This window comes from Diabrotica virgifera, chromosome 5, assembly GCF_917563875.1.
Source record: "Diabrotica virgifera virgifera chromosome 5, PGI_DIABVI_V3a".
Classification (NCBI taxonomy): domain Eukaryota; kingdom Metazoa; phylum Arthropoda; class Insecta; order Coleoptera; family Chrysomelidae; genus Diabrotica; species Diabrotica virgifera.
Window position 1 is genome coordinate 238,477,246 of NC_065447.1, and position 27,885 is coordinate 238,505,130.

A 27,885-nucleotide genomic window follows, 5' to 3' on the forward strand; every position below is an offset into this window, starting at 1 on the left:
TTCTAATATAGTTCAAAATATATCTCAAACTGTAATTTATAAATAAATTTTCATATTACTACCAGGTCTCTTGTCAGTATACAAATATGTGGTGAATTTGACAGATATTCAAAATATCTCGATAAAAACTAGCTTTTCGAAAAAGTACTAAGAGGAAAAAAAGTTTTAAAAATATTGTGTTTAGCTAATGGTGCCACAATAATAATTTAATTGGAACGTACGCAAAAGTTTGGGGGGGTTCAAAGGAACAAAACCCCCACAAAATTTTTATGGGGTTCACAAATTTCACTATAATTTCTTTTTAAGATGTTCCTTCTATCAGAATACCACATGTCCATTTTCATTAAAAAATCTGTAATAGTTTTCGATATATCGGAAAAAATCGATTTTCATTTTGTAACTTCAAAGGGCTGTAACTTTTTTTGTATGCATATTTGTACTAAGGTAAGTTAGGTTCAACCGAACTATTGTTGGTCCCAGAATATGTGATTTAATTTATGACCTGTATTTTTGTTACACCCTGTATAGAAAAATAGGTGGAAATGCATAATTGCATTTTGAAGTGAATAAAATGCATCCAAAAGTGCATTAACAAATCAAAATAAGCATATTAAGGTCCAGATTTTGTTACTCGAGCGGTTTTTGGGGTCGCTGAATATGACTACACAATCAGAACCGACCTCCGGAGTACCTGGTGCCCAGGGTCACTGCTAAGGCACACCATCTGGTGGTTCGAGGGTTACCGACACTATATTTATGCAAACAGATTACCTGGAGGTTTTTGGAGTCGCTGTTCACGAATACGCCATCAGCACCGATTCCGGGAGCACCTGGTGCCCAGAGTCAGTGATAAGGCACGTCATCTTCTGGAGTTTCGAGGGTTTTCGTTATTAAATTGATGCAAATAGATTACTCGGGCGGTTTTTGGTGTTGTTCAAAACGAATACGCCTTCAGAACTAACACCCGGAGCACATGGTCTCGGATCACGTCGTCTTCTGGAGTTTTGAGGGAATTCGGCACTAACTTGATGAAAACAGATTACACGATGCGTTTTTGGGGTTATTGAACACAAATGTGCCATCAGAACTGATCCCCGGAGCACCTGGTGGCCACGGTCACTGCTAAGGCACGTCATCTTCTGGAGTTTTGGAGGTTTTCGGCCTTAAATACATGCAAATAGATTACTAAGCAATTTTTTGGGGTCACTGAATACGAATTCGCCATCAGAAACGACCCCGGGAGCACCTGGTGCCCAGCGTCACTTCTAAGGCATGTTATCTTCTGGAGTTTGGAGGGTTTTAGGCACCAGGTGCATCGGAGGTCGCTTCTGATGGCGCATTCTTGTTCAGCGACCCCAAAAACCCCCTGAGTAATCTGGTTGTATCAATTTAGTGCCGAAAACTCCCGAAACTTCAGCCTTAGCCGTAGACCTGGGTATCAGGTGCTCCCCGGTGATCGGTTTTAATGGCGTATTCGTCTTCGGCGACCCCAAAAATCACCAAGTGACAAAATCTGGCCCTTAATACACTTATTTTGGCATGTTTATGCAATTTTGGTTGCATTTTATGCACTTTAAAGTGTAACTATGCATTTCCACCTATTTTTCTATAGTAGACCTTTTTCCTGACAGCATCCTAAACATAATGCAAAAGGTTGCAAGTTTCCCTAGTGTGTCCCACCTTGACTTTACACTACAGGTTCTTATGACCAACAGTGATGCCAAATTTTATCAGAAACAGGTTTTAAGCAAATACAGTAAAACCTCCGTTAACCGAAATAATTGGGGGGGGGGGGCCGTTTCGGATAACAAGAATTTCGGGTAAAAAGTAACATTAATTATTTTTTGTATTCTTCTTGTATCAAATTATATAGTATTTTTGGTTAAAGTTGGTATTAAAAAATACTGTGAGGTGATTTCATAATGTGTTGTATATTTAATTGAGTTCTTTAGTTGTATGGAAGCAATGTTGACGATGTTGACAAATTAACAGCAAATTGTTTCAGTTTTGCGATAAAAATTTACTTTTTATTGAAGAAATTATTGAGACTATCAGCCGTTTTTGTTAAACGATGTTTCGGTTAAAAAGGTTTCGGTTAACGGAGGTTTTACTGTATACTTTTTTCTATAGGATAACTGTAAATAACTTAGGAATTAATATTATTGATATTTTTTGGCTGTCAGGGGTTCTAAAACATTTTTTTTTTTTGAAAAATACATTTATGTGAATAAATTAAAAAATATTTTTGTATAAAACATTAATAATGTATTTAAGTGAATAAATATCCCCTGTGGATGTTTCAGAGTACTGTTCTCCATTAATAAATGCAATTATTGTTATAACACAAAAATACCACAATAATAACTACAGTCGATATGAACTGCAACGAATCAAATGAACTAAAAAATGAACTAACTGAACTTACTAACTAACAATTAATGAACTTTAACGAATCAAATGAAATAACTAAAATTAATTTCAAGTTTAGAATGTATACTAAATTTTAATGAGGGTGTAAACACATTAAAAGACATTAATTTCAGGTTGGAAATCAGTCGTTAAGAATAACAATAAAGTGCAATTCGGATCCAAATTTACCAAATAAGCAATGAGTTACTCAATACAATGTTATCAGTAATAATTATAAGCTTATTTGATATTATTTGTTATAATTTAATTTAGGTGAACTGACCATCAACAATTATATTTTTTTAAAGATGAAGTTTTCGATCCTAATAGCATTATTAATAATATTTAGAAAATATTAAAATATTACTAAAAGATATTTAAATTGAAAACTTATTGATCCATTTCCTTGGTAACACCTCCAAGGCTTCTAAAATTTGCAAGCCAAATGGATGCTGAAGCGAAGAAGACAAGAGGGAATTCAAAAAACTTACAATTCACGACCCCGTCTGTTCAGCTGGTAAATTCCAACCGAAAATGGACCTAGTTACTCGAAGGAGTAAAGACCAATATATTTTTTTTATTTAGCTAATGCCTCGACTACTAATGGCCATTGGCATGATAGATACGGTACGGTACATTTTTGCAGTTAGGTACCTAGTGCCATGTGTAGTGTGCGTTGAGTAAGTGTTTTGTTACTTTGCAAAGTCGACGTCATTGTCTTTGCAAAGAGACGCTAATTGTATCCGAACGTCTGCGGTCCCTCCGGTGAGTACCGATCCCACAAGGACAGAAACTATTTTTATTTATTAATTTATAATAAACGAAAAATTCCTGACCCTGGTGAGATTCGAACTCGCGACCATTCGGACCTTTCGATCCAAAGGTAGGCGCTCTTACCACTGAGCCACAGAGGGGGTCAATAATTTATTTATTCTCAACTGTAGGACAATATAAAACTTTAAACTTGACTGACAATATATTTTATATTTGGCTTGACATGACTTCAGAACTGTCTATACATAAATTAACAACCATAGAACAACATCCACTTTTAATGTTGGATGTTCTAACATTCTTAACCAAAAAAAGTTATTACGTATATCGATTATAAAATTGCTGATTACTTTTCGAAAATGACTATCACTCAAAAAACACAATGAAAAAAATTGTTTTACTACAATGCTATTGACTGTAACGAGTTAGTTTTAATTTAACATTTTTAGGGCCTTACATTTTTAGGACCTTGGTAATGTCCGATTGAAAATTCTTTTGAAGAAAATCGGCATCGCCGCGCTAAAAACTCCCATAAGGATTGTATTGCCGTATGTTCGTGTACTGTAAAGTCAAGGTGGGACAGACATTAGGTGCAGCATTTAAAAATCGATTTATTTTGTGCTAAATACCCTGGTCTAGTGTGAAATTGTCATTAGAGACACAAGTCTTTTTATGAACGTTTTTATGTTGCAACGTAGTAAACAGTTTTCCTCCATATATCATAATAACCTTACTATCTCTTCAATATATCAATAGAATATATGCCTCTAAGTCTAAAAAGTTATCTATTATCACGAAATATATTAGTTTTGTCTAACACATCAGCGGGGCATAGGTTAATAGCAATTACAAAACTTAGATAGCGCTATTGCCAATAAAGAAAAACACGTTTTATGGCAGGCCGAAGAAGTATCGAGATATCGTGGCCAATAAAAGTAAATATCAGTAATTATCAGCCATGACATGCCTAATTAGGTATATAACGTCTCCGTTAATCGTTATTTTAATTTTTAATCAATTTGTTTCGGTTTAAGGGGTCATTGCGAAGTGATGTTTTGGCGAATACATAGTTAGGTATTAAATAAGCAGATACACTCGTAATAAAATGATTCAGTGCATTTGAATGCAAAAAATAATTTTTCTTTATCATTTGTAAATAACTAAATCGGAATGTAATGTCTACTGGAAAAACAACATACTGGCCGACAAATGTGAATAACATATCTGTAGGTCAATAAAGAAAAAAAAACAACTGAAAAAATCTTTTGAAGATTTTTGAAGATTCTAAAAGGTATATGACTGATAGCTGATGACATACAGTTGATTTTCCTTTATTTGGTCAAGTGAAAAGAGAATTTTGATATCAAAATGATTGCTGTCCAAAATATGTATGAATATGTCTTAATTCTCTTTACCGATGCTTTTAAAACTAACAGTGGTGTTGGCTGTGCAGTCACCACTAAAGATGAACTTCTAAGATCATCTCGGTTACCCTTAACATGCAGCCTTTACCTAGGTGAACTATATACATACTATTCTGTTGGCTTTTAAATGCAACTTTCATCAAAACGCACATATTACCATTCGTATAGATTCCATTTCATTTTTCCTTTCGATCAATACAATTTTCCCTGAACACCCATGTGTTCAAAACATTTATGAAATGTACCAAAACCTCTGCTTAAGATCTAACAATAGGTATCATATATTAATATATTGGATTTACTAGTAATGGAACAGCACACCATTTTGCCAAAGAATATACCAATCATAGTATGTACTTGAATAATTATAATGCAACTAGCTAACGATCTCAAACTCGTTTTCATAAAGACATTAAAGGATACCTGGCAAAACTTATGGCAGAGCAAAACAACTCGTCTTGAAGTTAAACTTTATTGGTCATCTTTCTCTGGACTTTCTAACTAGTAGTGATGTTGAAAAAGTAACTATTCGTTACAAAGTACTCGTTACTTACGAATACAGAAAGTAACGATTACTGTACAGAGAGGCAAATCGTTACTTTGATTACTCTAATTACTTCGTACCAATCGTATCAGAGCGAGTAACGACAATTGTATCTACTTTGATTAGTTTAATTATTCTGATTACTTCGTTACTTCGTACCAATCGTATTAGAGCGAGTAACGACTATTGTATCTACTTTGATTACTCTGATTACGTCGTTACAAAATACAAAAGTAATCATAGTAATCAAATAATTTTTATCCCTTAAACAGATCGTTGATCGGTGAAGGTCGTTGTTATATCGGAATACCTATACAAAATACCTACCCACTGAGAAATACGATTCTCGATATAATTACCGGTACTCAAATACAATAGTAATCATAGTAATCAAAGTAACGAATACTGTAAATGATTACTTTATACAAAATACCTACCTACTGAGAAATACGATTTTCGGTATGATTAACGGTACTCAAATACAAAAGTAACAAAAGTAATCATAGTAATCATAGTAATCAAAGTAACGAATACTGTAAATGATTACTTTATACAAAAGTAACGATTTGTAACGAATACTCGAAAGCACTAACTAGGGGAGAAGCATCCATTATTAGCAAACTCCGAATTACCAAACTTACCCATGGTTTCTTGATGTCTTCAAGAACTCGTCCAACTTGCCACTATTGCAATGTTTACCTGATCGTGACACATATCCTCGCCTACTGCATTTAACATCTGTATAAATCATTGGACTTCAAATCTACTCTAAGGCCGTTTACAAACGAACCACTTCTTGAAGTCGAAATCGGCAGCAAAAAGTCGAGCGTTTGTCGTTGTCTGTCGCTACTTGAAGTCGTCATTTAACAAGAATGCAAAACGCATTTCCTTTTCACACGGGCGTTTTCTCGACTGCACTACAACTTCTGTCGCTCGTGTGAAAAGATAATGCGTTTTGTATTGTTGTTAAATGACGACTTCAAGTAGCGACAGACAACCATAAATGCTCACCTTTTTGTTGCCGACTTCGACTTCAAAAAGTGGTTCGTTTGTAAGCCGTCTTAGTAGGGATGGGAAAAACCTACCGGTTTTTTTCCTCTGCAATAATCGGCTTTTCCGGTTGTTCTTTTGCCCCGGTTATAACCAGTTTTTTCTTTATAAAATAATGACCGGTGAAAAACCGGATAAGCGGAAAAAATACTGAATTCAGAGAAAAAAATGGGAAAATTTTTCGCCCCCGCGCCTAAATGAGAAATTTAAGCTGCCTGAAACCAATTTCACAACACTGATGACTGATTTCTATACTGATATGGATTCGAATGAAGTGTCGCAAACTAAAACGCATGTAAATGTAACCTATTGGGTATTGGTTATTACTAAAAAAACCGAACCCCGGTTTTTAGAATAACCGGTTTTTTTGACCGATTATAACCGACAGGTTAAACCGTGGGTAAAAAAATCGGTATAACCGAAAACCGGTGTTTTGTCAACAACCGCCATCCCTACGTCTTAGGCCGCTTGCAGGCAGAACCTCTTTTTGAAGTCGAAGTCGGCAGGAAAAAGTCGCTGGCTTGTCGCTAGTATCGGCGTTTGCCGTAGTTCTGATGGCCTTCTTTTTGTAGTTAACAGTGTAGTCTGTACAAACAGATTAATTATGCATTCGAACGAAGAAACATTGCTTTTGTTGCTCCTTGTACTTTTTGTCGCTGCTACCGGTGAGACGCTGCAACCGACGCGACGAGAGAAGTTGTAGTGCAGTCGAGAAAACGCCCGTGTAAAAAATGTCCAATCTACAATTTCAAATGATGCCAAATAAAATTTCTTGATGTCCACTCTACAATTATTAATGCTGGACTATCTGATCATGAAGCAGTTTATACGAAGTTTAATATCTTGAGCAAACCCTCCTCGAAAACCCGACGTTTAGGCAGGATTTTTTCCACCCGGAACTTTCGTAATTTCCAAAATTTATGCTTAACCTCTGAGTGGCGCTTTCCTGCTATGGACGTGGATAATAATTTTAGTACTTTTTTGGATAAGCTTGTCCGTATCTTCAATAAAGCATTTCCTTTAATTGCAATTAAGCCAAAACATCGCAAACCCTGGACTACTAAAGGTATCCGAATATCTTCCAAGAATATGCGTTCTCTTCTCTATATCAGGAAATTTACTACCAACGTTTCTATCACTGAATATATCACCAAGTACAGGGCAACCTATCTTAAACTTATAAAATTAGCTAAAAAAGACTACTACCATAACCGTTTGGGAAGCTCAAAAAGTGTTGCAAAATAAACTTGGTCCATAATAAACGATCTTCGAAATAAAACCCACACTGCTAAAACAATTTCCCTTCCAGACCCTGAAAATCTAAATGAATACTTTGTTAATGTGAGTAAAAATATTACATCAACTATTTTGCCACAACAAGATCCCATTGCTTATCTCCCTAATTCAAGAAAGGTCTCGAATTCATTCTTTATAAAACCAGTCGATAAATCTGAACTAATCCAAACAATCAATAGTATCAAAAGCAAATCCTCCTGTAATACTGATGGTCTATCGATAAAAAATTTTTCTAATCTCCCAGAAAATGTGTTAGAAGTCCTCATCTCACTAATTAATGATTCCTTTGAGAAAGGTAAATTTCCAGAGTGCCTGAAGACAGCCATCATTATTCCCCTTCATAAGGGTGGTGAAATATCTAATACCTGCAATTATAGACCTATTGCACTACTACCGGTACTCTCCAAAATTATTGAGAGACTCATAAAAGCCCGACTTATGTCCTTTCTAGTTGAAAACAACATTTTATCACAAAATCAGTTCGGCTTTTTAAATAATAAATGCACCACTGATGCCATCTTTTCTGTACTACATGAGGTTTATCAAGCACTGAACAATAATCTTCACACTGCCACCGTTTTTTGTGACTACGCCAAATCTTTTGATTGTGTAAATCATAACATTTTGATAAGAAAACTAAATTTCTACGGAATTCGAGGTATTTCTTTAGATTGGTTCCAATCTTACTTGGATGATAGGAAACAACTGGTTAGAGCAAATGATACAGACTCTAGTCTCAAAAACATTGTATGTGGGGTACCTCAAGGTTCAGTATTGGGTCCTCTACTTTTCCTTATCTTTATTAATGACATCACTAGTTTAAAAATCGATGGAAAAATCTTTCTTTTTGCTGATGATACCAGTATCACTTGGAACAACTCAAATATTGCAACTCTTCATGCTACTATAACTTCTGATCTACTTACAATAAAAACCTGGTCTGACTCTAATTTACTCTCGTTTAACGTAGATAAAACAGTAGCATTGTCTTATAAAGGAGTCCTTCAACCCTTACCTCTTAATAACAGCCAGATCAGTACCGTTGATTCTGTGAAATTTCTTGGTATTTTTTTAGACAGCAACCTTAAATGGTCCCACCATATCGATTTGTTAAGGAAGAAACTATCCTCAGCTTGCTATGCTATAAGATCTGTTTCGAATGAACTCAATTTAGCATCTTCCAAAATAACATATTTTTCTTTGTTCGAGTCACATCTTCGTTATGGTCTTCCTTTTTGGGGTTCTGGTACAGCTGCCCAATTCGATGTTATTTTCAAATTACAAAAAAGAGCAATTAGATATCTGTTTGGCCTCAGAAGAACAACACATTGCAGAAGTTACTTCAAAGATCACAGAATTTTAACCCTTCCATCTTTGTATATTTTAGAAACTGTTTGCTTAATTCGTAAACATCTACATGTCTTTCCACCAAGACCTAATCATGACTACTTCACGAGAAATTCTACGTTTGACGTCTATATGCCGACCCCGTCCTCTGAGTTAGTAAAGAAATCTATATTATATTCCGCAAAAAAACTTTACAATCATCTCCCTCTACAACTTAAATCTGCAGCATCTTTCCCCAAATTCCGTAAACTGACAAAAGCCTACCTATCTGAAAGACCATATTATTCAGTAGAAGATTTTCTTAATCAATAACTAAGAAATTACAGTACCCTTTGCACAAGTAGTATTTTTATTATCATTTTTTTTGTCTATATTTGGGTGTCATATGCAGCAGCTTAACTTTTAAACTTATTAATTACTAGGTAGACTATGCATTTGCAATTTACTTAAATTTTGCAATTGACTACTTCTGTTTAACTTCATTATTATTGTTACTATTGTAAATATATTGACGATTTATGTAATTTTAGTAAATTGGATTGTTATTGTTTTGTTGTCTTGACTTTTTATAAGCTTTGTCGATAAAATTGTACAATTTTTCATGACAATAAAGCATATTTCTATTCTATTCTATAAAAGAAATGCGTTTTGCATTAAATGACGACTTCAAGTAGCGACAGGCAACCACAAACGCTCGACTTTTTGCTGCTGACGTCGACTTCAAAAAGTGGTTCGTCAGTAAGCGGCCTTAAGAAAATGCTCAGCATCGCTACAGAGATCACTCAAAATATACTGTTTCTAAAAACCGCTGTAGCTAAACTACAAGATTTTTTAATTTAATCGATTTTTAAAGTTGGTGTTAATGTTCCTGTACCGATGGCCGTAGTTGTCGAGGTAAATACTTTATGTAAATAAATAAAAGAAATGAAAAATATTGAAAGAGTTGTTTTAGTTGTTTTACAGCACCTTTTTCCTCAAAATGAAAAAGGTCGATCACTTCGAATTCCTGATTTTGTCAACCTCGTTCGTTCGCTATAAATGGAAAAAGCAATCGGCTGATGAATGGCGAATTTCATATTTATTAATACTTATATTTATAATTAAATGTCCATGTAAGGCAGCTTTTCAAGGCGTCAACATTTTTTGCTGTGTATATATTTTTTCATATTCCTGTATTAAATGTTACTTCCGTTGTTTAAAGTAAATGATCGATCGCATAAAAGTAGGTGTACTGCGGAAAATTTTATGTTAACCTATTAAAAACTGAAAATATACTAAAAATATTAAGTCTTTTATCATTTTACTATTTTTATTGGGAATAACATACAATTTTACTTCAAAATAAGTTTACTGGACGTTTCAATTTCCACTTCGGAAATCGTTTCCTTATTTTGGGATTATGGGTGTAATTAGAGTTGATGTATGACTTTTAAACACTTGATATATTTGACCTAGATCTTATAGGCCACAACAAATATGTTGTTGAAAAACTTGCTTAAAGGTGGTCGATCGCCCTAGAGTCTAGGGTTTAGGGGATCAAATTCTGACTGTTTTTTGTGTTATTTTATGTTAATTTGTTTGTGAAATCAAAATCATAAATGTGGTTGTATAAATCAGGTTTTTTTATTTTTGTACAAAGAGTGTGTTCGTGTATTGTGTGTTGCATATGTATTGTGTATCAGATCGTTGAGATTTGTTCTTCGACTACCTTTATCTCGCTATTGTTGGTATGTTCTTGTTGTTGACTTCTTCTTTTAGTATTGGTAACCAAAGCCTGCTGAATTCTACTGATGTGTTTGCTACACATTTTTCTTCGTTAAGTAAGATGAGGGCTGCTTGTTTGACTTTTCTCTTTTTCATATCTGTTTTTTTATGATTATTGTTGCATCTTTCCATTGTTCTCTGTGCTCGTTGTCCCACGTAGTCTCCCACATAGAAATGGTTATTCAATTACTTACCCTTGTTGGTCACACGGCATTTTATAGATTCAGTTTTAGGATCTCTTTTGTCTTGTTGGGTGTGGTTTTGGTCAGGATAGATCTCGTTGGGTATTTTGAATGTTGTTATGATGTACTTGTTTCCTGGACTTTTTAATTTTTCTGATAAGCTCTTTACATGTGGTATTGTTCCCTTGTTGAGAGTCCCTGGAATGCATGTGGCGTTTTGTTGTTTCTTGTCTTCAACCTTGTGGAATTGCTTATTTATAAATTACAGACTCAAAATCTTTGTTAGGCATTTGATAATTCCTTTTTTTGATATTTATGTTGTGGTTGAAGTGGTAATTTAAATATCTGTTAATGTGAGTTGGTTTTCTGGACTTTGGGTTGCATATCCTGTGTCTCCTTTTGTAATTAGCAGATCCAGAATAGGAAGTAAATTGTTGTTTTCCTGTTCCATGGTGAATTTGATGGATTCTTCTTGATTGTTGGTGTTCATCAGAAATTTGTTCAATGTCTCTGGCCGTTGGGGCCAAATAGACAACACATCATCTACGTTATCTATGTAAAGTACCTATTAGTAGTTGCATGATGGTTGATACATTCAGTTTGGTTTTGTTGTCAATGTATCATCCTTTTCTAGTTTGCCTCTTATTATTTTTAAAGTTTTCTCCAGTGGTACATTGGTGAAAATACTGGTAATGTGAAAAAGTTTAAATAGTACAACTATTTTTAAATCTGCTATTCACTAAGATATAGTCTAATTTATTTTACGGACATTTTGTTTTATACACTGATACGCCAGTCAATGGGAGTAATAGGATATTACCCCGAATTCTATCCTACTGCATGGATTTTAATGAAATTTTGAGAATAGCCTCTACTTATCTCCTAATTCAAAGTCTACCCTATGCCGATGTGTGCTTTTATCTTGGGGGTGGTTCCCACCCCTTCTTAGTGATGGAAAATTTTTTGGTTAAAATAACCACGGAATTCGCTAGAGAACCCAATTCTAAGCAAAGGGTGTTCTATATATTTTTTTAAACTCAATAATTTGAGTTATTCGTGGTTGAAAATTTGCCATTTTCATTGAAACATAACACCTTTTCGAACGGTTTTTGCGAATACCTTTAAAAACTTTGCGTCTAACTAAAAAACTTTATAAAACATTTTTGTAGGTTATAAAAAACAAAGAGACACTTGCCTTTTTAAATCTTCTAGTTATAATACAAAAAGAGATATGGTAGGTGAAAATAGTTTGTTTTTTTGGTACATGCTCAAATTGGTGTATTTAACTTGAAACAACAGAGAAACGGTCGATTTTAAGTGTATAATGCTACCAATACCTTTTGTAGTGCTTGAAAAGACCTTTAAAATGAGCAATATTAAAGGTCCATTACATTCAAAGTAAGCGAGATATGCTGCAAACAAAATTGATAACTCTAACATATTTTAAGAAAAAATGAGAAGTAATTTTCATCCCCATCCACCAGAATGTAAATGCATCGTTTTCCTTTTACAATACCTTTTTTTATAGTGTTTTTTTATGTTCAAAAAGTTGGACGCATTTAAAATGAATGGTTTAAAAAAAATAAGATCAAATTATAGAGTGCATTTTTAAATGTTCTTAAAAATCTTCCTTTTTCTCCATGTAACTTGAAAATTGAAAATGATAAGAGATACCGTAACGAAAGATCAAAATTTTTATTTAAAAAAAACCCTACATTTTTGTGTGGTATCTTTTTTCGTATATCTATCATTTTCGAGTTAAATGGAAAAAGAAACAAGATTTTTAAGAAAATTTAAAAATGCGCTCTATAATTTGATCTTATTTTTTTCAAAAACCATTCATTTTAAACCAGTCCAACTTTTTGGACATAGAAATAACACTATAATGAATGAAATTAACATTTAATATTGCTCGTTTTAAAGGTCTTTTCAAGCATTACAAAAGTTATTAGCATCATTATGCATCTAACATCGACCGTTTCTCTGTTATTTCAAGTTAAATACACCGATTTGAGCATGCACCAAAAAAACAAACTCTTCCCACCTACCATATCCCTTTTGGTATTATAACTAGAAGATTTACGACGGAACGAATCTTTTTGTTTTTTTATAAGCTACAAAAATATTTTATATAGTTTTTTTGTTAGATCCATAGTTTTTAAGGTATTCGCAATAATCCGTCCAAAAAGGTGTCATTTTTCAATGAAAATGGCCAATTTTCAACCACGAATAACTCAAAAAGTATTGAGTTTTCAAAAAATAATTATAGAACAGTTTTTGCTTTGAATTACGTCCTCTAACCTTCTCCGTAGCTATTTTAACCAAACAAATTTGCACCACCGAGAAGGGGTGGGAACCACCCCCAATATAAAAGCGCACATCGGCATAGGGTTGACTTTGTTTCTTGAGCTAATCCTTCTTACTGTGGAAATATCAAGTAAATCGATGTAGTAGGATGGAATTCGGAGCCAAATGCCCTCATTGACTGCCCTATGAATTGTATTGTTTAAATAATGTCTTTATTTCAGGGGGTCGTTAGAAGATACTACCTTACGACACGTAATTGAAGATCAGGTGAGTTTTTAGAGCATTTAATTTTATATAGTTGTTTAGATTTTATCGACCATTTAGTTGTTCCTTTAATTTCATTAGTTATTTGCATCACAAACTTGAAGTCTATAATTTTAAATACTATTCATATAATAAATAATAATTAAAGATTCTAATATTACTGTAATAACAAATCAGATATTTTTTTAGGATAATATTTTTTCATATATTCATATACTTTCTTTACCTACATGTAATTTCATTAGAAAATGGTTATTTGAAATCAGCATAAGTAAAGTTGTCATCTTACAAAGTACACATTTGTTTGAAGTCCCTAGCTCGTTGAAGCATGGACAAAATGAGTAGCTTATGTGAAACTAGGGATAATAAGAGAAGATTGAAATAATAACACTGGCTCTGTTATGTTCCTTTTCCAAATACAAACCCTCCTTTCCTTTTTGGAAAGTACTTTAAATATGTCGGTATCTTTCCTACTTGGTGAGTATCAGTGTCCTTAAATCAAAATTTTTTCAATGGTCATCATTCAATTTATAACCGCGCCAAATGCCTCAACAAGTCAACAAAAAGTCTGGCACCAAGGCTATATCTTTGAAACGAATTAACTTAAAGTTATGAAATTTTGGGACACTAAATGGCATAATGTTTTGCATGTTTTACAAGATAACTAAAATTTGTATGATATCATCGTTTCCAGTATCTCCGCCATCTTGAATTTTTTTAAATGGCAACGTAGGTTGAGTGATATGTTAAAAAAAGCTTATTTCATCCAATTTTCAAAAATGATAGTAACTTGACGCAAAAATAAATAATTAACCAAATAATTGAAGAAACTTTGTTAAGTAAAAATAAACATGTAATTTTATACACATAGTATATGACAACCCATAACACTCGTATACAATTGAACTAAATTACAATTTTTTCTTTACAGTAAGTGCTAAAAAGTGCTGTCCATTTGTCTGTTGAAAATGATATAATCTATCGTGAAAGCTGCGAATAGAATTGTTAATTATCTACAGTAATGCACTGCATTTCACGACGTATGCGGTATTTTAAACCATTTAGTTTAGTTGGTCTGTTAATATCAACGCGGTTTCTCAAGTAACCCACAGAAAAAGGTCAAGTGGTGTCAAATCGGGTGATCTGGCCGGCCACTCTCTCACAGCTTTCATTGTCACCACACTTTCACTGTTATTCAGTGTAATTGCATATCTTTATTTTTCAATCTTGTTTGGTCAATTGTGTCCAAAGTTTGTTTGGTCAAAGTGGATGAAATAAGTAATTCTTTGACATATCACTCAACCTACGTTGCTATTGATAAAAAATCAAGATGGAGGCGATACTGGAATCAATGACGTCACACAAACTTCAGTTATAAAACATGCAGAAAATAATGTCGTTTAGTATCCCAAGATTTCATAATTTTAAGTTTATTCCTTTCAAAGATAAAGCCTTGTTGCCAGATTTTTTCGCAACCCTGTATATTGGTCTACTATAAAACCAACGAACCAATTTTTCTACGAAGATGACCTGTAATATACTAGATTACTAGATACACACGTAGATATATCGTGTCGAAATCATCATCGAACATTGTACATAAATTACTTTTATTACTCACACCATAACAGAACAGAAGATTTCCTCACCCGAGCGGAGTCGCTGTTATAAGTATATGAGGAATGCGGTATGCGGTGCCTAGTCACTAGTCATGCTAACCTGCTGACATACTAGGCTAACGTTAGTCTTGAAGTATTAGTTTGGGAGCTGGTTTATAGCACCTGATATTGTTGAAGTATGTTTAATTCAATTTCGTTCGAATCCATGTTTTAAATTTTGATTTTTACGAGCCAAATGTGAAAAAATCAAAATCTATCTCTCTACTGAAGAAATAACATTTAATCTAAATAAAAATATAATAAAACAATATTTTTTCTACAACCGTGTTAAAAATGCAATTTTTAGCACTCCATACGAGCGTTAAAAATGCTACTTTAAGGCACTAGTGCTTTAAAAAAATTTTAAGGCACTGCAGTTCGTATTGACCGTATATGCAATTTTGATGTAATGTCAAAAAATATAAAATTGGAATGTCAGTCAAGTTCAAGTAAAAGTTTTTGTAGATATTGTCCTGTAATTACGTTTGTAGAAAAAATATTGTATGATATGCGTGTTACAAAGTACATTTTTAAGGCACTCATGTGAATTGCAGAACTCGCTTTCGCTCATTCTGCAAACTTTCACATGCGTGCCTTAAACGTGTACTTTTAACACTTATATCATAAATAACTATTAAATCCAAGACTTTTCGTTAATAAACTGCTTTCTGGCTGCATCCTGTATCTCCGGCTTTTACAATATATAAGCACAGAGACGACGAAAAATTTTTATTTCAATTATTCTAATTGTTTAAAAAGTAGTAAACTTTGTATCTAGGGGTTTTCGTTGTTTTCCTCGTAATACGAGAGATGTCGCTAGATTGCGTCTCAAAAGGTGGAATCATTGTATCGCGATGGTTTCCCTTAAATAGGCAGATTGTTGATATTTCTTTCAGAGTTGTGACTGCATAGCTTCACTGAGGATGCATGAGGATGCTGAAATAGCTATATGGAGATGGTGGTCCAACTCTGAATCAAATATAAACAAAAACTGCCTTTATCTTTTTCATTTTTACTCAGTTTTGAGTATTTAGAAACTGTCTTTCGGTCCTTTTCCTAGACGAAGAGAAGGTAAATGCGTGGCCTAAGTGTCCTCTATTTGCTTTCTCCTATTTTCGTCGTCTCTGTGCTTATATATTGTAAAAGCCGGAGATACAGGATGCAGCCAGAAAGCAGTTTATTAACGAAAAGTCTTGGATTTAAAATATTATTTATTATATTTTTATTTCAATTATTCTAATTGTTTTAAAAAGTAGTAAACTTTGTATCTAGGGCTTTTCGTTGTTTTCCTCGTAATACGAGAGATGTCGCTAGATTGCGTCTCAAAAGGTGGAATCATTGTATCGCGATGGTTTCCCTTAAATAGGCAGATTGTTGATATTTCTTTCAGAATTGTGACTGCATAGCTTCACTGAGGATGCATGAGGATGCTGAAATAGCTATATGCAGATGGTGGTCCAACTCTGAATCAAATATAAACAAAAACTGCCTTTATCTTTTTCATTTTTACTCAGTTTTGAGTATTTAGAAACTGTCTTTCGGTCCTTTTCCTAGACGAAGAGAAGGTAAATGCGTGGCCTAAGTGTCCTCTATTTGCTTTCTCCTATTTTCGTCGTCTCTGTGCTTATATATTGTAAAAGCCGGAGATACAGGATGCAGCCAGAAAGCAGTTTATTAACGAAAAGTCTTGGATTTAAAATATTATTTATTATTTTTATTTCAATTATTCTAATTGTTTTAAAAAGTAGTAAACTTTGTATCTAGGGGTTTTCGTTGTTTTCCTTGTAATACGAAAGATGTCGCTAGATTGCGTCTCAAAAGGTGGAATCATTGTATCGCGATGGTTTCCCTTAAATAGGCAGATTGTTGATATTTCTTTCAGAGTTGTTACTGCATAGCTTCACTGAGGATGCATGAGGATGCTGAAATAGCTATATGGAGATGGTGGTCCAACTCTGAATCAAATATAAACAAAAACTATCTTTATCTTTTTAACATTTAATCTATTTTATTTCGAAGGCTATACGTTGATTGGTAGGAACTGTATTTTTATTCCTATTTTATGATTATTTACTTAGATTATTTTCATACTTCATATAGATTCATATGGTCACGTGTCACATAAGTTCATTTCGAACTTATGAAACAATAGTAGGCCCAACAGTGTTGGATGCATGAGAATCTTTTACAATGAATCAAAAAGAAGAAAAAAGTTAGATATTTGGGAGAGAAAAATCTCGATGTAAGTTTTTGATGGTATGAATGAGGCTAACGGGGGATGGCGCAGAAGAACAAACCAGAAGCTAATGAAGATGTATAAGAGATTCAAAATAGTACAGAAAACCAGTACGCAGAAAGTTAGGTGGTTTGCACAAATGTCACAAGAGAGAAACGTCCTAGGAGTTTTATAAGCAGGAGAACAAAAAAAGAGGGAGTCCACGATGAAAGTGGTTTGATGCCATCCGAACTGACATAGAAGAAATGGGTATAAGGGTATGGAGAGAACAAGTGAAGGATCGGAAAAAGTGGAAAAAATCTAGTCAAGATTATCGAAGTCAAGGGCCTGTAAGGTTTTTTGACCTTGAAACTTAAAATATTTTTGATAAATACAAAAACATAATGCAACAGATAGTCAAAGTTTCAGAAAAGTGCTGCATTTTTGCCTGAAAGTTTGCATGCAATGACTGGAATAGTCTATATGCTATGTATTGTCAAATAGACCTCTTCACAATCACACAGGTTGATTCAAAAAGTTTTTCGTATCTACATAGGTTAAGTTGGGAGCACTTACTCTTACCAAAAATCACCACATATATTATTTATCTTAAAGAAGTTAAAATAAAATGAACAAAAAAATTATTTTATTTTCCATGCTGTATCCTGAGAGATTTTCCAACATAAAAAATCATTTTCCAAGATTACAAATCGTTGCAGTTTTTTTTCTTCTTTTACTCGGTATAAGGTTTTGCGTCTTACAAATATTCAATAGAAAAACACGAATTGCATCTCAAAATCTTCGAACGAGAATAAACAAAATCTAAAAGTTTGTTTACACAGCAAGCAACGGTTGTCTTTCATTACAGTCGAACCCGCTTATTGGAATAGCCTTCGTGCCAAGCAAAAGTATTCCTATAATCGGGATATTCTAGTAACCGATCATTAGTGGCTAGTAGAAATGTTTGACACCTTTGATTTCTATTCCATAAACCGGGATATTCCTATAACCGGTATTCTAATAAGCAGGTTCTACTGTATAATGATTCGTTTTACCTGCATACCTGAAGTTTAAGTGTTTGTACAGCCATATGCCTCTACCAACATAGCCATTGACTTTCTCTGATTTTTCTATGCTAGACAGTCCCATTTACACCGTCAGGGAGTGAAGTTGAGGTCTTGGCCTGGCATTTAGTTAGTCAAGTGGTGTTTGGATTGTCCCAGTACTATCAAGTCCCATTTACATCGTCTGGGAATCAAGTAAAACTTTTGGGCTTCGTTGGCCCGCCAGAAATAGGAGTAGAATTAGAAGTTATAATTTTATTTTTGAGAAATCTGTTATGATTTCCTTAATTTCCGATTCATCTCTTGGCCACAAGAGATTCACAGTATATACAAATTATAAAAAGAAACGTTAAAATCCGTCAACAAGCAACGGAAGTATTTTATAACTCGAATTTGAAGTTCATATTTATATTTTTCGATATCGTCGATTTGAAAAAAAAAAGGACTAACTTCATCCAGAATAATCGTAGGATAATTTTTAAACTTGCCAGCTTTTCGAATATGAAAGATAATTTTTTCCCGGAAAGTAACAAAAAAGTTATTCAATTTGTTTATGAGCAGTTTTTGCAATCCAGTTTTGCCATGTTGGAAATGGTTTCTACTAACTTTTTTAAATTATTTTGAGAGAATAACTTCTCTCTTTTTTGCTTATGCTATCTGTAGAATCATTCTAATTTTATTTTTTCTGACTAACGTTATTACAAAAAAAGTTGTTTGGGATAAACAAATTAAATAACTTTTAAACTAGTTGATGAATCACTCTGACATTTTAACCACATTTTTAACACTACAAGACACAACTTTTCACGCAATATCACGTTATAGATTAATGTTTACAAACATGTATTCAAAATTAAAAATTTGTAGGGTTTTTTATAGTTTTCTAAGCGACCAATTAGTAAATCAACATTGAAAAATCGTTATTTTAATAGTACCGGCGCTACTGTATAGGGTGCCCGCCTGCAAAACTAGCGTAGACGCCCTTCGGTTTTTTTAAATGACTATTTTGTATAACACCATCAAAAAAAGCTCATTTTGGAGCCCCCCAAACAGGGGAACCCGCCTGTAGTGCATCCTTTGCAAGCTGACCCTAATCTTAAACCTTCAAAAATAATTACCTCCAAATCCGCTCAAAATGCTTTACTTTTCAGTGGTAGACGAATGTACTTAAAATGATCTATTTTGGGCCTTAAATTATTAATAATTTAACCAAGTCCACCCAACCCACTGTAGGCAACATAGAGCTTTTAGTTATTGAGGTTCATAAAACTCAAAACACTTGTCAGAGAAGTGAAAGTTTTACTTTTATTAAAATTAAAAATAATATCAAAAACAAAACTATTTTATAGCCCAAATTTTGGTTGTTCAGAGAGAATCAAATATGCACTCTCTGATGATATCCTAATAAGGATTGAAACCGGCCAGGGTGTTTTTGGCGCTCTCTGAACTAACTAAAATAAGACGGCTCTTAATTCGTTTTCATCATCATCATCATCCAGCACTTTGCGTCCACTGCTGAACATAGGCCTCCCTCATTTTTGTCCATTGTGCTCTATTTTGAGCACTTTGCATCCAATTTCTAGACAATTTCTTGAGATGTCAGTCCATCGAGTAGGTGGTCTTCCTCTACTTCTTTTGTCTAATATCGGTCTCCACTCATGTAATCTCTTCGTCCATCTCCCATCACTGATTCGGGCGACGTGTCCGGCCCAGTTCCATTTCAGGGTGTCAATTCGGGAAATTACATCGGTGACTCCTGTTCTTCGTCTTAAGTCTTCATTTCTAACTCGGTCACGACGCGATATACTCAGCATTGACCTTTTCATTTTCCTCTGGGCTATTTGCAGCATTTTAGAAGTTGTAGCTGTCAATGTCAAAGTTTCGGCATCATAAGTCATCACAGGCAACACACATTGGTCAAATGTTTTACGTTTTAAAGAAATTGGTATATCGCTTTTAAAGATGTCTTTGAGTTTTCCATAGGCTGCCCATGCTAGGTTTATTCTTCTTCGTAGTTCGCATGTTTGGTTGTCTCTTGTGATCTTTATTTCGTGTGCAAGGTATATGTATTTTTCCACTAGCTCTACTTCGTTGTCTCCAATATTGATATTTCCGCTAGGTACTAGGTTTGTCATGAATTTTGTTTTGGAGATGTTTATTTTAAGACCTACACTGGCACACACTAACTGAAGTTCATGTAGCATTGTACATATCTCCTTAAGGTTGTCAGAGAATAAAACTATGTCGTCTGCGAATTTCAAATTTGTTAATCTTCTTCTGTCAATATTCAGGCCTCGCTCTTCCCAGTTAAGTTTTTTACAGGCATATTTTAGTACTGCGGTAAACAGTTTAGGCGATAAGGTATCTCCCTGTCGGACTCCTCTGCCGATTGGGATATGGTCCGTGTTTTTATGTAGTTTCACCGACATAGTTGCGTTCTTGTATGTATTAAATGTAAATTAACCTTGTGTATCGGTAGTCAATGCGGCATGCTTGTAGAGTTTAAAGAATGTTGTCAAATTCTACCGTGTCAAAGGTAAATCTACAAAAACCAAAACGAGTGGTCGATTGTATTCGATAGTCTTTTCTATTACCGTTTTAATGCTCTGTAGGTGATCATTTGTTCCAAATCCGGTACGAAATCCCGCTTGCTTCATTGGCTGGTAGAAATCAATTCGTTTTACACCGAAATAATTATTTATTTACTCGTCAGAGACTTGGCCGGGTCAAAATAACTAACATAGTACTTTGTTACCTTATTTTTCTGAACTACATTGTTCATCCGAACGCTTAATTTAATTGTATTTATAAATGTCTTATTGAAATTACAACATAAACGTTACATGTGTCTTATAAATGTATAGGTACCTACTTAATTGCTGGCATGTGCCAGTAAATGTTTGATTATTAAGTCTGAAATTTGTCCCTGACCAATTAAAGAGAGTATCAATTAAAAACTAAATAAACAAACATAATATCCTTATTGGATTCTCTTAGTTTTTTTTCCGAAATACTAAACAGCTCCCACACTAATCGAGCGATCATAAAGAATACCACCTTCAAGTACCAAGTTTACAGTATCAAGCAGTCGATTATCCTCAGCCGTACTCGATAGTGTCTCGTTGAATTGGTACTCTTCGAGAGAGCAAAGAACTAGTTCGCGAACGCACGACCGCAAAATTCGGCAACTTTTTTTTTCTTCGTATCGTTTGATCTTCTTCAGTGCATGTTTACGTAATCTGTGCTCTTTAACGTGAGGTTCTTGCGGGTGCAGGAAAAGGTAGTACTGGTATACAAAACAACTTTAATTCAAAAATTATTACTTAGAAAAGAGTTATGACATTAGAATCTTAAGGTAGTACCTCAAAAAGGTAGTACCTAATATACAAAACAACAAAATTTAAAAATTATTAAGTAGTAAAGAAAAGAGTTATGCCATTAATTGACATTAGAATCATTGCTAAATAATCACTGTTTTGTTGTTTAAATGTTTATGCTTCTGCTTCTAAACAATTGGTCTCAACTCATTATAGGCCAGCGGACTATAATATATACATCACTGAAAATTTTATTTTATTTAACCCATAATATTTGATTAAATTTATGCAGGTAGTACCTGGTACACAATTTTATGTAATATGCTCTACAGGCCTTGTAGGTCATGTAGGCTTAGGGTTTTACAATTTTACAAGAATTACAATTTTACAATTTTACATAATACACATGCTAGCATATACTAATGTCTTATACATTTTATTTGATGTCTATGTAAAAATTACTGCACTATGGTTCTCCACTGTATCCTATTTTTCGCATTTTTTTCCAGTCTGTAATTTCCATCGATCCTATATCTTCCTAAAACTTTTTTGGCCATCTTTTTCTTGGCCTACCTCGTCTCCTTGTCCCAACTGGTCTTCTTAGCAGTACATACCTTCTTCGTACCTTCTTTGGCAGTACCTTCTTTGGCATTATTGCCCTATCCATTCTCTCGATATGACCTGCCCACCTAATTCTGTGTGCCTTTCTGTATCTTCTGATACTTGGTTCCTTGTAAAGCATCCTTAATTCTTGATCGGTTCTTCTTTGCCAACCGTCTTCCGTATTTTTCCCCCGAAAAAAGCTCTCTATACCTTCCGTTCCCACCTCTCTATTTCTTCTTTTGTTTTATTTAGCACCCATGTCTCACACCCGTAGGTGACTGCTGCTCTTATTACGGTTTTGTATATTCTGGTTTTCGTATCATATTTATCTTAAGGTTATTTTGTGTCATATCTATTTTAAGGTCATGGTGAATAATTCTGTTGATGTACCACGGTGCATTGGTGATAGTTCGGAGGATTTTTGATTGGAAGCGTTGAATGTTTTCGATGTTGGAGTGACTGGTTGTTCCCCATAATACCAACTCATATGTCCAGATGGGCGTAAGAATTGCCTTGTAGAGCTTAAAAAGTTCCTTTTTGGATTCAACAGGAATGTCTAGTCTAGGGTCACCTGGTTCTCTAGGATAGATCTGAATTTTGGCCAGTTTATGTGTCTGTTATGAAGTGAGGGGAATATTTCTTTAATAAGTACCTGGGTTCCAACTGTGAAAAGTGTAGGCGAGTAATCGGTTTATAATTCGTATCATAATGTAGCTTTTATATTAGACCTAGGGATGTTCTTAACCACAACGAAATCGTCCAAATCGGGGGTTTTATTTCTATCCGAGGGCCAGAATATTGATTTGCCGGTTGATGCGTAATCCATATTGTTTTACATTTATTTACAATCTGTAAAATCGATTACAATAAGTAAATTGTTTAATTAAATTACAAGAGACTTGCAGGCGACTGTAAAGTGACAATAACCTATTAATTATTTGTGACTTTGGTATAATTAAACATTTTTGAAAATTTGTTGTTTTGTTTTGTTGGTAGGTCGCTTGGAGTGTGGTGCTTTAGCCTTCCGTTTGCCTAGGGCCTCATAAGGTGCTTCAATATTCTTTTGGAGTGCTTTAGCAGTCGTCTGTCTTTTTTTTGGGAGTAACTGGAAATTTCTTCTTTGACAATATTTATTTGAAGATCGAGATTAATGTATTCATTGGGCATGTACCACTGTGCACATGTGATAATGTGGAAGATCTTCGATTGTAATCTCTTCAGGATATCGACATTGGATCTCGACGCAGATCCCTACAGTTGGATTCCGTAGCTCCATACTGGCTTTATCATTGACTTGTATACTAGAATTTTATTGTGCAAATTCAGTTGTGACCTTCTTCCCATTAACCAGTGCATTTTACTGAGTTTCATACCCAACTGTTTTCTTTTCAATGTGAATTAAAAAGTGTTACTTAGAAAAGAGCTATGACATTAGTTGACATTATGAAATTTAGAATCATTATTAAATAATCAAAGTTTTATTGTTCAAATGTTTATGCTTCTGCTTCTAAACAATTTGCCATCGATAAAGGATGTAGTTTTCATGATACAAAAAAAAAGTTCTAAAGCGTTTAAGCATTTAAAAAGTCTACAAAATACTTTTGTAATTTAAGTGATTTAATTTTCCGTTTGGTGTTGGCTGACCGTGAATTTTCAATGGATCTTTATGTAAAATTCTTGAGTGTATGTATCTGTCTTTGATTAATAAAATATTTCCATATTTATTATAACTTGCTTATATGCGTATATAGGTCTGGATCCCGCGTATGAAAAAAAAGTTGATTAATAGCAAGCTGAAAATTTGTTAATAGCTTAAGGGTGTCTGGTCGGATAAACTTTGATATACGGGAACACTGGAACAGGGGCAGTTTTAAATGGCACATTTATTTTGTCCGACAGAACAGACTTAAACTCTCCGAATAGAGATTAAACTCTCATGCAAAAATCAGACTGCTATTTATCACCTGTCATAATTCCTGTCATTTGACATATTCTACATGTTCCACTCATTAAAACGCCCATTTGGTGATAAATAGCAGTCTGATTTTTGCATGAGAGTTTAATCTCTGTTCGGAGAGTTTAAGTCTGTTCTGTCGGACAAAATACATGTGCCATTTTCGTGGTGTGACCGTTCCAAATTTTTAACCTGTTCCACAATTAAAATTTCCCCTGTTCCAGTGTTCCCATATATCAAAGTTTGTCCGACTAGACACTCTTAAGCTATTAACAAATTTTCAGCTTGCTATTAATCAACTTTTTTTCATACGCGGGATCCAGACCTAATAAATATGCATGACTTTTATCAATAAAATGCAGAAAGAATTCATCACAACATTTAACAAAACAACTAAAAAGTTAAAAGGTCTTAGGTCAAAAATATCGATTTTGACTAAATTTTTTAGTACGTTAAAAAAATCGATTAAAAGCGATGAAAATCGATTGAATTTAATAGTTAATTTCAAAATTGACGTGAAAATCAGTCGATTTCTATTACAAAATCGATATAAGACCTTTTTACTTATCAGTGCAGATTTATTATATTAAATATATAAAACCAAAACCTACAATAATGTTGAACTTTTTATACTGCAGACTCCCCATTAAAACAATAGACCATTAAAAATGTTTCTCAAAATTTTCTCTTAAAAATCTATGTTTTCTGTCAGAATATAGATATTTATACATAGAAAAACATCTTTCGGCATCAACTGATGTAATAGGAACATATTTTAGGTTAGCTAAGAGGCATTGATCCACATTGGTTTCTTTAGAAAATTGTTCCCGAAAAATATTTGCCACTTGAAAAACTGTGGCAAATATTACATTTTTGTCAATGATATTTAATAGTACGAGATCCGAATAGGAGGTCAAAATGTACCCATTTGCTTGCCGGATAAAACATTTTTTTATTAAATTTCATACATAGACAAATATTTCTAGCAAGGGTTGCCTATCAAAATCGTGTAATAGCTATTCTTAAGGGGTAGAAATCAATTCTTAAGGGGTAAGTCCGAAGGGGTTGAAATCAATATTCCAAACACATTTTTTTTTTAAAATGGTAGAATTATTTTATTTTTAAATTAAATAGGCATATTCAGTACAATTCATAGATTACTCAAGGAAAAATACTGAAAAATAAGCTAACGGTGGCAAATTTTTAAAAGACACCTCAAAATATAATGAATTTTGCGGTGGACATCAGAACTCATCATTGAATCATGGTAAACCAAAAATTCAAAAAAAATTATTAGCTTTTTTATTATTGAGTTTCTCGAGGTAACACTGTCAAGTTTTTTTAGTTTTATCTAATTTTGACTTTTTGATATCACTCAGAAATCTAAACAAAGAATTTTTTTGCAAAAAAGGGTGAAAATCACCATATTTATTATTGTTAAACAAAAAATAATCATAAAACAAAAATATCTTGAGAGCGTTACCTCAAGGAATGTCTAAAAATATATATATATATAAAATTCCAGGTGAGTTGGTCAAGTAGTTTTTGAGTTACAATGTCTACAGCCTGAAAAAAGCAGTTTTGAGAAAAACGCATTTAAAGTATTCTTAACTTTTACTTTCAATTTCTTTTTTGTCTTTCAAATGGTAAAGTGATGCACACCGAAATCTGTTTTTAAATTGCAGAGTAATTTACAAAAGAAAATAAGAACAGCTGTTGACCGTTTCTCACTACGCTAAAGCGCGTTGGCGGCACGAACTTGCTATAAAACGAGTCTAAGGTAGGGAGGTAGGGAGATAGTGTTAAATAGCCCTAGCTTCGACTCGATTTGCAGCAGGTTCGCGCCAGCACGCTTGAACGTAGTGAACAACGGTCAACAGCTGTTTTTATTTTCTTTTGTAAATTACTTCGCGATTCAAAAAGATATTCCGATCATCATCCAAAATCATTTTACGATTTGAAAGACAAAAAAGAAATTGAAAATAAAATTAGACAATACTTTAAACGCGTTTTCCTCAAAACTCCTTTTTTAAAAGGCTGTAGACATTGTAACTCAACAACTACTTGACCAACTTACCTGGAATTTTGTACATATTTTCTTTAGACATTCCTTGAGGTAAAGCTATCGAGATATACGGTAATGCGGCCCCGTTCAACTTTGTCGAATTTGACTAATTGGCAAACATTTTGATCGTGTGCATCCAACGAAATCGTACTATTTGACCGCAGACAGCCTCTGCTGCAGTACTGCAGAAATTGAGATCATCGACGATCTTGTCGAACGACACAGCAGGACCGTGATTGGCCAACTATACCAGAACATCAGAACGTAATTTAAGCCGGTTTACTGACGGTACTGCTGTGTCGTTCGACAAGATCGTCGATTATCTCAATTTCTGCAGTACTGCAGCGGACAGGCCAGCTGTCTGCTGTAAAATTGTACGATTTCGTTGGATGCACGTCCACACACTATCAAAATTTTTGCCAATTAGTCGAATTCGACAAAATTCCTGTCTGCTGTAAAATTGTACGATTTCGTTGGATGCACGTCCACACACTATCAAAATTTTTGCCAATTAGTCGAATTCGACAAAATTGAACGACGCCGCAGTATCGTGAGTGGCCGGCTTTAGTATACTATTGACAAATATTTCACCTCTATCTAAAGTCGTGGTTAAAATTGACATATAATTTGATTAGAAGTAAAGGTGGTTATTACAGTGGGCGTCTTTACATAAAACATTTCGAATTACGTGAATTATGAACATGAATTAATAATAATTATTTGTAATGTCGATGCTGTTATTAAATTAAATGATTCCCACGATAACAAACACTGTGACTGTGAGAATTTAAAGGTTGTTGTTATATTACTTCACACTTTATGAGATTTGATGTAGTATCTTTAAATGCTGAACAATAATAAAATTATAGTATGTGGTCTCATTTAATACAGACAAATTTTATAATTTTGACATTGATTTCTAAATTTTACACATCCAAACCAATTTTTTTTTAATAAATACATAAATAACAGAAAATCTAAATGTGATAGAAAAAATCGGCCAACGGAGATAGATTTAGACAATTTAGAGCATTGATACCGTCATATTTATGACAAAAATTGTGGAAGGATGATTTAGTTACTGATCAGTGAATTGTCTTCATTTTCCTTGCAGTAAACCCTATGGAGGGTTGATATCTTGAATTATATTTCTCCATAATTTTGTATTTTCCGTCATACCAGCAGTAATCGACTTAACAGATATTGTCTTGCCTTGCCTAAGTACCTATCTCGCACTAAGATATTCTTTTGGTATTTGGTCTTCTTTTGCTACTACTTCCATAACTTGTAACTTGCGCTTATCCTTGTTATCACATGTACTTGAACATGCCTTAACCGATGTAACATATGCCCTTTCATTTTGACATTAACCGGGCCACTATTTCATCTTTCCTAATATAGTCACTTATCCATCAACCATTTTTGGTCCATCTATGATTTCAGTATCTTTGAATAATCATTATGTGGCTATCTGAAATCTGATGCAATTTTCTTTGTTGTCTTGTGGCCATTTCCAGGTGTATAATCTGCGAGCTGGTACTTTGAATCATGTATTCATAACAATCATGTTAGTACTATTCAGAACTGAAGTATTCTTCTTCTTGACTGGCTTTACAACTCGGGGTGAAATCGGGCCGCATCCACTGTA

General features: G+C 33.9%; 1 protein-coding gene across 10 annotated transcripts in view; it reads left to right on the top strand.

Annotated features, from left to right (window-relative positions):
- LOC114329587 (WD repeat-containing protein 47) overlaps nucleotides 1-27,885 on the top strand; it is a 313,869-nt gene that overhangs the window by 155,833 nt on the left and 130,151 nt on the right. For 8 of the 10 annotated variants that reach the window (XM_028278747.2, XM_028278744.2, XM_028278745.2 and 5 more), the window contains one exon: nucleotides 13,319-13,364. In XM_028278747.2, coding sequence (XP_028134548.2) covers nucleotides 13,319-13,364 — 46 coding nt within the window. Of the gene's footprint in view, nucleotides 1-13,318; nucleotides 13,365-21,371; nucleotides 21,588-27,885 lie in introns of those variants that run through there. The other 2 variants (XM_028278749.2, XM_028278748.2) reach the window with 2 other exon arrangements.